The sequence below is a fragment of the Gymnoscopelus microlampas genome (genome assembly GCF_963454915.1).
Source record: "Gymnoscopelus microlampas genome assembly, chromosome: 22".
NCBI lineage: Eukaryota > Metazoa > Chordata > Actinopteri > Myctophiformes > Myctophidae > Gymnoscopelus > Gymnoscopelus microlampas.
In genome coordinates this window covers 3,003,200-3,019,408 of record NC_139959.1, presented here as the reverse complement: position 1 = coordinate 3,019,408, position 16,209 = coordinate 3,003,200, and the positions used below count along the sequence as shown (strand labels likewise).

Sequence of the window (16,209 nt, the reverse complement as noted above, 5' to 3'; positions counted from 1 at the left end):
CTTTAACATAGTTAGTAGTTAACATTCTGCTAAGCTAATCAAACAAAGACTCCCAAACACAAGGACAGTTGACAGTTATATCCCAAGGCCATAATACGTTCCACCAAAGGCTGATATTTCATAGATTTTAAGCAAAGGTATGTTTTTACACCATTTGTATGATTTCATTGAGGCATTTCATTTTGTGTTACATCATGTGTATTTCTCTGTCAACATTCCAATGTAATCACAATTTTAGATTGTTTCACATTAAGCACTTCACCACCGTGGTTCATACTTAATCTGTTCTCTTGCGCTCTTCAATGAAAGATTAGGTACAGGTACAAGAGCCAAGTACAAACTTGGAAGAATGTCCTTGCTGGTTTAGAATCAAGAATCTTCTGTTTACAAGGCTTATCTCTTGCACCACAGAGACATGAATGATGTCAGTGACAACTACTTAGTTACTGATAGATGGGATTTAGAACATGTTCCAAAAAGTCGAATTTAACCAGCAACCTTCTGTTTACAAAGCACAGCCTTATACATATACTGGGTTTATTGTCTCCACTAGGGCAGACGGCTGATGGAAGGAGACTATGTTTGCGCACCATCGGCCATGGTGGCGCCATAACAGGCTGCTTCATATTTTGGCCTATAACTCTTTAACCATATAGTTCGCACAATCCAAATATTTTTTCCCCCCTGGATGCCTTGGATCATAACGCTAATCCCCATATAGGCCCTGGCCATTTGAGCTAGATTTTCCACTATTTCTTCAAGACAGACTTTTTGCTAGCAATGTAGACACATCCCTACTGATATTCATCTCATATTTAAAAACACACAATGAAATGATGTGTTAAGAAAGGTGAGAGAGACATGAATGAATGGAAAATGGAAGTCACACATTTTATTGAATTTGTAGACAGAAAAAGACATACCCAATAACTATGCAAAATAGATCAAATCATTTGAGGTTAATACTTTTTGCTACAAAAGGGCCAAGCCTCTTCATCGCCAAATTTGTTTTCCAATCTCGCATGTCATAATTCAAAGTATAGCTATCCAAAATCATATTTCCACCAGGACATAATTCATACGCGGGGGCCTGAATCAGACTTGCCTTTCTAACTGAAGATTAAAAAGATGACATCGATATCAGTAGGTGTGACATCAAGTTCCCTGAATGAAGTCGCAATAGAAATCCTATCTGCACTGTATAGTGGAACAGTTACTTAACATGCAGTTGGGAAAGTGCACTGATGCTCGGGTTGGGTGAAGCCAGCAGGCCTAATGCACACGGTAAGGCATTTAAATAAGATTATTCAACGTATGAACTTCATGCTACTGCGTAAAAATGGAACCTCGGCTGAAACGACAGAAAAAATAACTTGAAGCAATTTACGTACAACTGCAATACGTGTCCACGGTATGTACACTGTGCTATACAGCTACATAAGTCACAAAAAGGCCTGTCCTTCCGAGCTACAGCACTGAAATACGTTATTAAAACATCAGACGATCAAAGACTACAGCATGACTTCCATCTGTGTGAGATATTGCACAACTGTGAAGAATAAAAGTTAACTATAGAGTACAGACAAGCCCAGTTCTAGACAAGGTTACAATCCCCATTCCCTTGTTTCGAGACAACAAATGGCCTCATCCTTTATACCAGAATGAACCCACTGTGTACTTGTGGGGCTGTTGATGTTACTGCTGCTGCACGTGCGTAAAGAGCACTTTTCACCAGAGGAAAGGGAACGATCAAGGTGCGATACATCTTGCAACGTCACAATTCCAAGTGTAAACACTTACAAAACACTTAATTTTGACTCAGCTCTTTTCTTAAGCACATACAAAACTATAACAACACCATATGTATCGCGATTCACTTGAAGCTACTTGAAAGTAAGTGTACAGGCCAAACCTGGGGTTGGCAATGGACTGAATTAAGTCTGTTTGCTTTTCAATCATCACACTGACTAAGCATGGGTTACCTTACCACAATGTAAAAAAACAAAACAGTAACATAAAACAGCAGGTAAGACATCAGCTCTGAACAGAAAGAATAAAATAGACAGACATTTTCAACATGTATGAGTCTGTGAAAAACAACAATGATGTAGAGCTCTCATTATTGCTATAATGTTCTTGACACTGTAAGAGAATGATGTACAGTGAGTTACGCAATTGCAAAGTATGACAGTATGTAAAGTGTAGGCTCTCAGTCTCTTTCCCTCTCTCAGGATCTGTGTGTGTTCCTTTCTTGTGTCCTTGCAGTTGGCTATTATTGTTTCCATAGGAGGTGAGACGCAAGGGAGCGCTTGTTTTCGTCAGCGGCGAGGCGTGAGACTTGAGCCACGAGAGGCACCGCTGAGCGAGCTAAAGCGAGCAAATCACTGTGCCGAACGTTGCGAAGCAGTCTCAGCGCCGTCCGAGTTATGTTCCGATAGGGACAGAATCGTAAATCCTCGTCCCCCCTACTTTTGGTACCTCCGACACGTCTGCACCGCCTTGCGCGCGGTCCACGTGAACACAGCGGAGCGCTACCGAGACGTATAAGAGTCGCGTCATGCTTTGATCTCGCCGCAAAGTGGGCTGCTATGGGCTGTCGTTCCAAACAGTGGAACTTCCTCATAGAACCGCGTTCTATTTTTACAACGGGAGTCAACGCTAGTGTCGTCACTCTCATAGTTATACCACGTGGCGTTCCTTACCCCCCGTTTTAACCAATCACAAGCCGCAGCTCGCGTCTCGTCTCCTACGGAAACAATACTCGCTTACAGTTGGACTCACTCACTGCAAGTTTCTCATGCAGTGTTGATGCCAACCATTCAGCAGTAACCTTAATGACAGTAATGTAGTAGCAGTGATCCTCAACCTTTTTCTGGATCAGGGCCCACTCGAAAATCTCGAAAGCGTTCGCGGCCCACTCATCTGACCACTCAACCCTGCCGGGTTAGGGTGTCAGATGGGTGGTCCGCATGCATTTTCAGAACATATACATCTTAACTCATTCAGTGCCAAACTTATTTATTCATGTTAATGGAATTTTGGTTCTGAGTGCCACAGCCAAAATTCATTGTAAAAAAAAAGTGCTTAGGAAGCGAGATACAGCCTTTTTAAGTTATAGGTTAAACAAGGAGTGGATGGAGCAGCAAATCTTCAAATCATCATATCTTGGGTTCTGAACATGTTTTTCCCAAAAAAAAAAAAAAAAAAAAAAAAAACTTTTATTTTGATTTTTTTTTTTTTTTTTGAATTTTTTTTTTATGACGGATTTGACGGATCGTGGCGCTCTGGGCGTCAGGCCACGTGACGGATTTGACGGATTGTGGCACTCAATGAGTTAATGATCATGTCAATTGATTGTGTTCCGGGCTTGGATCAATGGAACTAACGTAGTATACTTTTAAGTTCCTATTTTTTTTCAGTAACACAACTCTTTAAAAAAAATATCTCAATGTTATATTATTATTAAAATCTTAATGCTTTGACAATTATTTATTTGGGGTACCCACTTGCAATACACTCACGGCCCACCTAGTGGTCCCGGGGCCCACAGGTTGAGAATAACAGCAGTAGCCGCCAGTGATAGATAGTATTTTCTTACATACAGTAAATGATGTCTAACCTTCGGTAAAAAAAACAAAAAACAAAAACAACAGCTATTTCACAAGTCATGCAAAATAGGCAGAATGGGTCAAACACTTGATCAATAAGGCGTCATGCACACCTACACCACACAGAACCCTACAGTATATATATGTATATACTTTATTGTACATCAAATAGGAATAATGTTTATCAGTTCTTTTGCCGAATGTTTGCCCCACCATGACATACCCCTGAATGGGGGTTGCTAGGGTTCATGTGGTTAAAGTTGTCAAAAACCCTCAAACCCATTCAATCCAGGAACGCATCTGCTTCACTTTAGATTTCGTTGGCTATTCAAAAATAGCAGATCTACAAGCTCCTAGCGCGGCACAGAGTGCCGCCTATGAGCTTGCAGGTCTGCTATTTTTTTTATTATCGTGAAAATGTGTGCAAATCCTTACAAATGTCTTCTAAATCCTAACAGTTTTTTGAAAAAACTTATGTTGCTATAATATCAGTGGTTCTCAAACTTTTTCATGTCAAGGACCCCCCAAAATTATGTTTTAGGCCACCAATCTCCATAAAAATATGTTGTTTCAGGGACCCCCCAGAAGCAAAGATTTGAGTAAAAAATGTTGTTTCAAAAAATAAATGTATTCAAAGATTTGCACAAATGTTCAAGATTTTTCAAAAATAGCAGATCTACAAGCTTGTGAGCTTGTAGATCTGCTATTTTGAATGGCCAAAGTATAAAATAATGGTTATAGCTGAAATCTTAAAATGACACATGACTCATTCCTGGATTGAACAAGTCAAAGGGTTAAAAAACAAACGTTTTCTCTTGAACCACCTGCTAGGGTGATACTGGAAAGCCACGGAGAGGCTTTGAGCTGCTAGGGCATAAAGATCTTCACATCTTGCAGCTTTGCAGACTCTGGTTCTAGTGAGTTTTGTTCATTCAGCTATACAGGTGGTCTGTGAAATCACTGCTATGTTTTAGGAAGTCACAACGAGAAGTCCAACACGCTTCAGCCAGTTGTGGGTGGAAGGGGCTCGGTGGGACTCAACAGTGGGACATATTGAATATAAAAAAGACAAATACCTGGGCACTTCAAAAGAGACTACCCAAATACAGTACTGGAGCTCTCTATTAATTTGCAGTGGGGTGACTGTACGCTTCGACAAGTGTCTTCCTCAGAGTCAAACCTCTGAGGAAGTGACCATTCTCTTTTGAAGTGACCAGGTATTTGTCTTTTTATATGTTTTAGGAAGTGTTCGTGTCTGCCTAGCTGGCATTACTGTATTTCGCCATGTCACTAGCAACACTAATGACCCCGTTGATGGCCAATGATTTACACACCTTGTGACTGTGCAGTCCTCAGAAAATGTGCAAGATGTATGAAGCCTTTTTTTTGTTTTTAAATAGCTGAACGTTATTCCTGTTTATTTGTTCACTTGCCATTGTGTGTGTGTGTGTGTGTCTGTGTCTGTGTCTGTGTGTGTGTGTGTGTGTGTGTGTGTGTGTGTGTGTAGGACAAGGACATTATTTCTCCTGCAGCAGGGCCGTTATGTTGATGTTCCAGCCGATGGCCTGCCTTTTTAAGTTATAGGTTAAACAAGGAGTGGATGGAGCAGCAAATCTTCAAATCATCATATCTTGGGTTCTGAACATGTTTTTCCCAAAAAAAAAAAAAAAAAAAAAAAAAACTTTTATTTTGATTTTTTTTTTTTTTTTTGAATTTTTTTTTTATGACGGATTTGACGGATCGTGGCGCTCTGGGCGTCAGGCCACGTGACGGATTTGACGGATTGTGGCACTCAATGAGTTAATGATCATGTCAATTGATTGTGTTCCGGGCTTGGATCAATGGAACTAACGTAGTATACTTTTAAGTTCCTATTTTTTTTCAGTAACACAACTCTTTAAAAAAAATATCTCAATGTTATATTATTATTAAAATCTTAATGCTTTGACAATTATTTATTTGGGGTACCCACTTGCAATACACTCACGGCCCACCTAGTGGTCCCGGGGCCCACAGGTTGAGAATAACAGCAGTAGCCGCCAGTGATAGATAGTATTTTCTTACATACAGTAAATGATGTCTAACCTTCGGTAAAAAAAACAAAAAACAAAAACAACAGCTATTTCACAAGTCATGCAAAATAGGCAGAATGGGTCAAACACTTGATCAATAAGGCGTCATGCACACCTACACCACACAGAACCCTACAGTATATATATGTATATACTTTATTGTACATCAAATAGGAATAATGTTTATCAGTTCTTTTGCCGAATGTTTGCCCCACCATGACATACCCCTGAATGGGGGTTGCTAGGGTTCATGTGGTTAAAGTTGTCAAAAACCCTCAAACCCATTCAATCCAGGAACGCATCTGCTTCACTTTAGATTTCGTTGGCTATTCAAAAATAGCAGATCTACAAGCTCCTAGCGCGGCACAGAGTGCCGCCTATGAGCTTGCAGGTCTGCTATTTTTTTTATTATCGTGAAAATGTGTGCAAATCCTTACAAATGTCTTCTAAATCCTAACAGTTTTTTGAAAAAACTTATGTTGCTATAATATCAGTGGTTCTCAAACTTTTTCATGTCAAGGACCCCCCAAAATTATGTTTTAGGCCACCAATCTCCATAAAAATATGTTGTTTCAGGGACCCCCCAGAAGCAAAGATTTGAGTAAAAAATGTTGTTTCAAAAAATAAATGTATTCAAAGATTTGCACAAATGTTCAAGATTTTTCAAAAATAGCAGATCTACAAGCTTGTGAGCTTGTAGATCTGCTATTTTGAATGGCCAAAGTATAAAATAATGGTTATAGCTGAAATCTTAAAATGACACATGACTCATTCCTGGATTGAACAAGTCAAAGGGTTAAAAAACAAACGTTTTCTCTTGAACCACCTGCTAGGGTGATACTGGAAAGCCACGGAGAGGCTTTGAGCTGCTAGGGCATAAAGATCTTCACATCTTGCAGCTTTGCAGACTCTGGTTCTAGTGAGTTTTGTTCATTCAGCTATACAGGTGGTCTGTGAAATCACTGCTATGTTTTAGGAAGTCACAACGAGAAGTCCAACACGCTTCAGCCAGTTGTGGGTGGAAGGGGCTCGGTGGGACTCAACAGTGGGACATATTGAATATAAAAAAGACAAATACCTGGGCACTTCAAAAGAGACTACCCAAATACAGTACTGGAGCTCTCTATTAATTTGCAGTGGGGTGACTGTACGCTTCGACAAGTGTCTTCCTCAGAGTCAAACCTCTGAGGAAGTGACCATTCTCTTTTGAAGTGACCAGGTATTTGTCTTTTTATATGTTTTAGGAAGTGTTCGTGTCTGCCTAGCTGGCATTACTGTATTTCGCCATGTCACTAGCAACACTAATGACCCCGTTGATGGCCAATGATTTACACACCTTGTGACTGTGCAGTCCTCAGAAAATGTGCAAGATGTATGAAGCCTTTTTTTTGTTTTTAAATAGCTGAACGTTATTCCTGTTTATTTGTTCACTTGCCATTGTGTGTGTGTGTGTGTGTCTGTGTCTGTGTCTGTGTGTGTGTGTGTGTGTGTGTGTGTGTGTGTGTGTAGGACAAGGACATTATTTCTCCTGCAGCAGGGCCGTTATGTTGATGTTCCAGCCGATGGCCTGCCGGTCGAAGCCGCAGGTGAACAGGTTACACGACTGATTCTCCTCATTCCACGCTGAGCAGCAAACCATACGCCGATGGCCCTACATGCGCACACACACACACACACAAACACAAAATGGGGTTTAGGTCTCACCTCTTACACACCTGCCATCTTTAAATGATGAATTTTATATTCATTTACAAACAAGGCACAATAAGGCGTATGCTCAGACAGAGGCAAGCGTGCATGAGCGCACACACACACACACACACACACACACACACACACACACACACACACACACACACACACACACACACACACACACACACACACACACACACTATGGCGCTCGATCCGTGCCACGTCAAACCTTGACGCGTCACATGAACGTGTGATTTTTTTTAATGCGTGCGTGCGTGCGTGTGTGCGTGCGTTCTGCGCATACACTACACGAAAGCAAGCGTGACGTGTTGCATCAGCGTGTGAACGTGTCGTGTAATGTGACTTGGTTTTTTTTAATGCGTGCGTGCGTGCGTGTGTGCGTGCGTTCAGCGCAGAAAGCAGGCGTGATTATTGTGGTGTGCTGCACCGCATCATGTGAACGCCTGAGGCCTGATATATGTGCTGCATCGCGTTGTGTGATCGTGTAGCCTAAAGAATATAAAATTATTATCACATCCATGTATCCAGGTTAGTGGCATTGATACAATTTAGATATTAATATTTGTTTCTAAATACCCCGCATTAAATTAACTAAATAGCCTAATAATAATAAATAATATTGTTTCGCCATTGTAAGCTATATATTTATCTATTTCAGACCAGTTTATTTTTTTGTATTGGTACCAGACACGGTAAAACTAGCCTATAATACTTGTCACATTTCTCATGTAGGTACGATGACGTCACTGCGCATTCGCACATGGTCATTATGATAATAAATAATAATACATAAACACCGGACCGCTCATGGTCATTATAATAAATGGAGAGAGAGAGAGAGAGAGAGAGAGAGAGAGAGAGAGAGAGAGAGAGAGAGAGAGAGAGAGAGAGAGAGAGAGAGAGAGAGAGAGCAACACTTACAGTCTATGAAAGAAGGCACGCTCATTTATGGCAAAAGTATTGGCATCAAAATATACTTAAGTAGAACGTATAGGCTACTCATTATGCCGAATGTTGCGTTGTTCTTGTATTATTATGAAAAAGCTTTGAAACATGCTGTAACTCATTCACTGTGACGAGAACCCTCTTTCTGCGCAGAGTAGCGCACGGTGCACACACGGGTTGAATGCAGGGTCTGTCATCCTTGCAGGATTCTTTTTAAAAGCGGAGGGTGCAACCTCCGTTGGGGCCGTCAGCGTCGAAGTTCATGGGTCGAATGTTAAATGTGTTACTTTAACAATGATGCGCAGCTGCCTCTAATGTATAGCCTAATGATATCCCCGCTGCAACTTTATTTTATATTGGAATGAATGTCCCTTGTAGTGCTGTTGTAGTAGGATTGGACACACTCACTATATCTATCTAGTTGTAATTTAATGTTCTCTCAGTATAGCCTATCAAAGGGCAGGAAAAAAATATGAATTGTCTATCCTGAGCTAAACCGAACCTGTATGGTGTTGAATGGTTCCGTTCGCTCCGTTTCTCTCTCTCTCTCTCGTTCTCGCTCTCTCATTGATATAATTGCCCGGTATACGAAATTTAGCCTATAGGATATTTATTTGGTTATTTTATTGTTTTGAGGTCTACTCTCCTGAGTCTCCTCCATGCAGCTGTCATTGAGTATAGAAAGATAATTGACACCAGCCAGCTGACTGTGCTTAATGGTTGATATTATAAGAGTGCATGATGGTGAGAAAAAAGTAAAAATCATCACGGAACGACAAGCAGGAGAGGGGACAATCCGTTGTCATTTTATTGTAGATTTAAAAGCAGCCTATTAGACTATATTGACTGTATATGTCTTGGATTTTACATGCAATGCTCCTGAGAGGATTATGGCGTGAGTAACAACGGACTTTAACATTAGTCCGTTGTTATAACCGTTGTTATTACCGTTGTTATATGTCATAGCACTCCCTCCCTCGCTCCATTACGCATGGTGCACTGTGCGCGCCCTTTCCCTCCATTGAGTTTTATGCATCCATTACAATCAATATTGCAGCGGTTGCAATAATATAACATTCCAAATAATCAGTAACATGTAGGCTATAGCCATGTCTTTTAAATAATATTTTATTTCAAGGCAATACAAAGCTATAGGCCTATGCCTACAGTAGGCCTATGATACCAATGTCGGGTCCGGTGTATGTTATGATGCCTCCTCTTGCCTCAGTTCCCCGACACCATGTCATTTCTCAAGAGATTGCTCTAATTCAAAATTGTATTTATTCTGTGAACTCTCTAGTTAATTTTCCTGTATTCAGGTGACTCCAGACCAAACAGACTCGTTCGGACTATACCCTACAGTCCGAACGGGACGCCTCCCCATGTAACGCTCCCTTATGCATTGTACAATATTCAGCCCGGTAAGGAGTTTGAACGCACAATAAAGGAACATTGGTATATCCTCAGTAGCGACCCAAAATTGGCCACTACTTTCAAGGACATGCCCAGAGTTGTCTACAAACATCCTCCTAATATAAGACAAACAGTTGTCAAATCAGATCTCATCCCTAAAATGCCAGAATCATCATTTTTGACTCAAATCCCCGAAAGCAGATGCGCCCGATGCGCACAATGTCATTTCACCGAAAAGAACCACACTTTTACGCACCACTAACGGGGAAACGTTTTGATATCAAGGGCACTATAACATGCACAACCAAAAATGCTAAAATGCCCATGCCTTCTATTATACAATAAAAAATCATGGCTGGGGCGCACTGACGTGCCATGGACACATGTCTTTCTAGACTTTTGCGAGAAATAGAGAACATTGTGGTTCTCTCTGGCAGCATTAGATAATTGCAGGCCAAATTAATTATATAATTTACGTTTATCACTCACATACTTCTGAGACCCAACCGGAGTGGCCAATATCAGCTGCAGCTCCGCCAGAGCAATATTACTGAAGTTTGTTCGGTATCGTTTGTTCACATTATTTATGTTATGTTATGGCCTCATTAATTCGAAAATGCGTCTTTTATTTATTCGGACAGCAGTCATATTTTGCGGAAATTCGCTGGTGACTGCTAGACCTTTGACCAATCAAAATGCGTTTATGTATTCATTATGTATTCATCCCATCCAACTCCTGTTGAAGATGAGCGCATTGGTGCTCAAAGTGGGGTCCGGGGACACCTCTGGGGGGCAGTGATGCGCGGGTCAGGTTTTTTTCATAACCTGCCCCGCCACGGAGCACCAAAATGTACTTAAAGTACCAAAAGTAGAAAGTAGGCTAATATTCATTATGCAGAATGTCCCATTTCACAAATACAAATCTTGTATATTATATGGGGTGTGAAGTGGTTAATGTGAGTTTTGTAAACAATAATTATATATATAATAAATAATTATAGTGCAGTAAAAGTATAATATTTGCCTCTGAGAAGTAGTGGAGTAGAAGTAGAAGTATTGAAAATTGGAAGTACTCCTCCTCCTGTAAAGTATAAAGTAGCCTACATTTACTCAATGACCGGCTGCCGCTCCAAGCCGCTCCGGCCGGGGCCGCGAACCGTACGTTGCACGGACTGACATAAAGATATCCATAAGTGCGTATATAGAGCCTCCCCGATCAAGACTTCATTCAAATTTCTCCGTAATCCACACACAAGTATGTTTATAAACACCAAGTTGTGACAGTTAAGTTATATCACTCACCAGCCGATCAAAGAATACAATTTGAAACGCAAGTGACAGATTTTGGCTGAATTAACTCGCTTTGCGACTCGAGCCCCTCTCTCTCGCAGTGGTGTAAAGTAACTAACTAAGTACATTTACTCAAGTACTGTAGGCCTACTTAAGTACAATCTTGAGGTAATTTTACTTTACTAGATTATTTCCAATTTTCAATACTTTTACTCCTACTCCACTACATCTTAGAGGCAAATATTGTACTTTTTAGCCTATTCCACTATAATTATTTGAAAACTTTAGTTAGTAGCCTACTTGTTATATCTTGGTAATTGGTTATTATCACTAAACACACTTCAGCCCTCGCCATGGTTCTCATGACGCAAGCGTCATGGTGCCATGTCCCCCTGGTTTATAGCGGTGTTCGATTGTTGTTACATTGCCAACTCTCACATGAACATAAACGTTCAGATTTGAAACATAAAGTGCTTAACCCCGAGCCATGGATGTTACAAGGCGATCCAGACCGCGATAAGTAGCCGTATCTCCCGTATTGTTCAATAAAAAATGTAATCCGATCGCCAGCCATTTTCTCAATTTTTTCTCCGATACTTTCAACCATGCGACACTAATGGTTGGGAGGTGTATTGCACTCTGATACATTACCAAAAAAAAAGGAAAAGGCTGGCGATGGGATAAAATGCTTTTTATTTAACAATACGGGAGATACGGGTACTTATCGCGGTCCGGATCGCCCTGTAACATCCGTGGCTCAGGGGTAAGCACTTTATATTTGAAATCTGAACGTTTGTGTACATGTGAGAGTTGGCAATGTAAAAAAAAATCGAACACCGCTATAAACTGGGGGGACATGGCACCATGACTGTCATGGTATGACAGTCATGTTTCAGGGCTAACTTCAGCCCTATACACATTTCGGCCATTTGAAAATAGCCGATCTACAAGCTCACAATGCATGGCGATTCGACGCATTGTGGAGTGATTGATGCAACTTCTTGGATTTCTGCGATTAATTGTATAGCCTAAACAAAGCGAGACACGAGACTATACATACATCCCCTGCCAGCCTGCCCCCTGATCAAAAACTGTGGCTTTAGTTTTAGATTGTTGGAAAAGCCACAATATTACTCTGTGATCAATCACCACGGGACGATCATTTCATTGTGGATTATCCTATACTTCAATATGGCTTGGAATTTGCAACAGCAATGGTATTGAACTGAACATGAACTTGGACTGCTTTCGAGATTGATTGATTGAGTCTCTCTCTCTCTCTCTCTCTCTCTCTCTCTCTCTCTCTCTCTCTCTCTCTCTCTCTCTCTCTCTCTCTCTCTCTCTCTCTCTCTCTCTCTCTCTCTCTCTCTCTCTCTCTCTCTCTCTCTCTCTCTCTCTCTCTCTCTCTCTCTCTCTCTCTCTCTCTCTCTCTCTCTCTCTCTCTCTCTCTCTCTCCTCTCTCTCTTCCCCCTCTCTCTCTCTATCTTTCTCTCTCTCTCCCCCCCTCTCTCTCTCTCTCTTCCCCTTTCTCTCGTCTTTTTTTTTTGTTGCGGGCAGGAGCCGCGTTCATGTCCAGTGACCCTCCGCTTGTAGATCTGCTGATTTTTATATTTTATTTGAAAACTTGTGAAATGGGTAGCCTACTTCTAGCCTACTTTTGGTACTTTAAGTACATTTTCATAATTCCCCTAGACTGTGTTTTTATGAACCAAATTAAGTTGCAGTCGCAGACATGTTTGAATTGGATCGGACTTGGTAGGCTAATCACCGGTCAGTTATGCCATATTTTGCACCCAAGTTTATATGAGGGGGGATAATGTGGAGATTGTGGACACCGCTGGTCGCAAGTTCTCCCGCATTTTGATTATCAATAGAGCATCCATGATCCATCCATCTGCATAGCTTTTTATAGGCTATAATTATTTATAATTGTGTCAACCTGAGGTGCTGGAGAGGCCGCCGTGCGCAATGACAGTTATATGCCCACAGCACTTCATGGTCTGCCCATGTGGCCCTTGTCTCTTTGACTGACCAATAAACCCCAAATGATGGACTTCTGATGAAAGTTTCACACGAGTTTTAAAGATGAATACAGTTATTAGCTTCTATATGGGGACAAAAAGCATCATAGAATAAATGCAAGCCTTTAATGGAGCCTGGATCTGCGCACAAACTCATTCATGAGGTAGGCCTATGATGAGAGATGATCTTTATTATTCGTATTAAAGTGTAGCTACTTTATATAGAACGTGTCACACGCACGTACGGTGCTGTGAAACAACAACAATCACGTGTGACGGTCTATTTTGATAACACTGCACACACACACACGCTATAATCACCATGACGGTTTATTTGACAGTCATCTGTCATGCACACACACGCACGCACGGTGCTGTGCATCAACAATATTCACGTGTGATTTTGTGCAGCCCTCATTGCCTGCCTCCTGTAGTCGCGTGACCCAAAAAAAAATGCATGCGTTGATGCGTGCGTTCGCTAAAAACGCATAAACTAAGTGTTAACGTGTAACCCGCGTAGGGCACGGGGGAAGGGTACGCGTGCACGCATGCACGTCCCATCGCGTCGCGTACCCATTGTGAGTCAATGGGAAAATAATAACAAGTTCACACGGTACAGTGCAGAGCAATACAAAAATCACGCGTTCATGTGACGCGTCAAGGTTTGACGTGGCACGGATCGAGCGCCATACACACACACACACACACACACACACACACACACACACACACACACACACACACACACACACAGTCTTTGTATCTTCCTTACCATTCTGTTGCTGCGAGGAAGTCTTGCCAGCCTCACTCCGTTCATGTCAAACAGTCGGACTTGCCGGTTGTCGTGTGGCAGTGCAATGATCCGCTGGTTAGGGGAGACGCTTATCCTACAGGATCACACAAGTTTTGTCATGAGTGTGTTATTGTGGCCCACAGGTTGAGAACCACGGATCTAGCCTATAACAACATGCACAAAATATGGACGCCAGATTAAAAGTGGTTAAATGTTTCTGCCAGGAATGTTTTTTGAATAATGACAAATGGGAAATTGGTTCCACATAGACAACTTTTAGGGTGCATACAGCTCATCATTGTTGTGATTGGAGCAGAGGACCTGGTTCTTGTCCAATCATCTTGTTCTCCTCTGCCCTTCTAGTAGTTAGGATAGCATGCTATTTAAACAGATGCTAGGCGCATTGTTTACCTGGTATATCCTTTAGTTTCAATGTACAGATTATTATTTTGATAGTGTATTTTGTTTAGACAGATTACTGAGGCACTACACCAGGGGTCTTCAATGTTTTCAGGCCAAGGACCCCCTAGCTGAGAGAGAGATGAAGCAGGGACCCCCTGCTTCATCTCCCCTACGGCGTTGAGAGCTTGTAGATCGGCTATTTTCGGCTAGTTCCCCTCAGAAAAGGAATTCTAAGTTTCGTGGTTAATGTAAAAAAACGAAATCCTATCACACAAAGATTTGGCGGACCCCCTATAGTAGCTCTGAGGACCCCCTAGGGGTCCCGGACCCCCTGTTGAAGACCCCTGCACTACACTGTCTCTCTGTGTTGGATGTTATGTACCTTGCTTAGTGTAAGTGGCTCTGCAGAAGAGTCTAAAAGTCTAAATTGTAAATTGCAATTGCTAACAATCTTTGGAATTGACAAAAGGAAAATTGCAGTTCCACATCAGAGAATTGTTAGGGTTAGCATACAGTGACAGCCCGTCATTGTTGTGATTGGAGCAGCAGAGAACCTGGTTCTCGTCCAATCATCTCGCTCTCCTCTACAGGGTCCCCACACATTTTTAGCAATGACTTTCCAAAACTTTTCCAAAACTTTTCCAGAATATTTAGCCCAATTTCCAGGCCTATATAACAATCATTCGGCGCAATAATGTTTCTCTTACTCCTATGTAGAATGCCCAAAGATAGGCAGTGTAGCAAAAATAAAGTTTGAGACATACATTAGGCTGCCGTCACACAGCCCGTTCGGCGAAAAACTACTTATGTTACATATTTCGTGTAATATTATTCATGTTTATGAAAATGTTTTGTTTTAACAAAATCAATAGCCAAAAACAATGTATAGCCAAATATTTTTCCAGGACCCTTGATAAATTCCAGGACCTTTGATGATGTTTGATCAATTTCAAACCTTTTCCAGTACTGGATTTTTTATTTTTTTATTTCAAAATATTTCCAGGAATTTCATGACCGTGGGGACCCTGCCTCTAACCCACCTGTTGACGGCCGAGTCGGTGCGGATGGTCGTTATGGGCGACCGCATGTTCTTCAGGTCCCACACCTTGACGGTGCGGTCGTCGCTCCCGGAAACCACGTTGTCGCCCACCGTGAACACTGCCGACGTCACGGTGCTGGGGAGGACAGACAGTGTTATTATTGCATTATCGGTCCCACGGTTAGGAGAGACGTCGCATACAGTATGTCGTTGCTGTCAGGCGACCACCACCAACATATTGAATGCCTTACCAAAAGCCATTAAAGACCTCGACTCTCAAAACTCAAAACTAAGCTAAAAGAATGGCTGACCAAAAACATACAATAGCGCTTAGAAGAACATCCCTAGGAACTTGGTAGCCTTGGTAGTAGCATCCTCTGTGCCCCGCCCCTCCTTTTTCTGTAAATATACCTTTCCTGCTACGGGAGCTTTTACCGTTATGTATTGTATTGAATGTATTGTACGTGGACCACAATGGAAACAAGGCCCCTGGGACTTTTTCTGCTTTCCTTTTAGAATACCTTTTGACTGTACTACATGTACTGTTAACAAATGTGTCAATCAATCAAAAAGAAAAAAGGCAGAAAACTTGTATCTTCATATTTCTGATTTTTTTTTCCAGTTTTGGTCCGCAAATGAACGCCCTACTTTGTCGTACAAGAGTGTTGTGCAAACGTAGAGAAAATAGCCGATCTATAAGCTCAAGCAGAGCTTGTAGATCAGCTATTTTAGGCATTTTTGAAAAAACTCATATTTAACCAAGGAAAAGTATTAACACGACCTTGTGACTAAATAATAACTACTTTGGATCCATTAGAACAGGTTATTTTTTCCATTTCCTGAAAAGTAAACATTTGTGTGTGTGGACAAATTGATAAATGTTGGGAGGAAGACAGACGTGCACAGACAG

General features: G+C 41.4%; 1 protein-coding gene across 2 annotated transcripts in view; it reads right to left on the bottom strand.

Annotated features, from left to right (window-relative positions):
• Positions 1-866: 866 nt before the first annotated feature.
• The window catches only part of LOC311039156 (WD repeat-containing protein 37-like), a 51,724-nt gene continuing 36,381 nt past the window's right edge, over positions 867-16,209 (bottom strand). Inside the window, exons 12-15 of one of the 2 annotated variants that reach the window (XR_014600131.1) lie at positions 15,301-15,435; positions 13,838-13,952; positions 5,623-7,331; positions 867-3,528 (exon numbers count right to left, since the gene is read on the bottom strand). Coding sequence is in view for 1 of the 2 variants with exons in the window: in XM_084048807.1 (XP_083904933.1) it covers positions 7,200-7,331; positions 13,838-13,952; positions 15,301-15,435 (382 nt within the window). In the remaining variant the exon portion in view is untranslated. Of the gene's footprint in view, positions 7,332-13,837; positions 13,953-15,300; positions 15,436-16,209 lie in introns of both variants that reach the window. The other variant, XM_084048807.1, reaches the window with a different exon arrangement.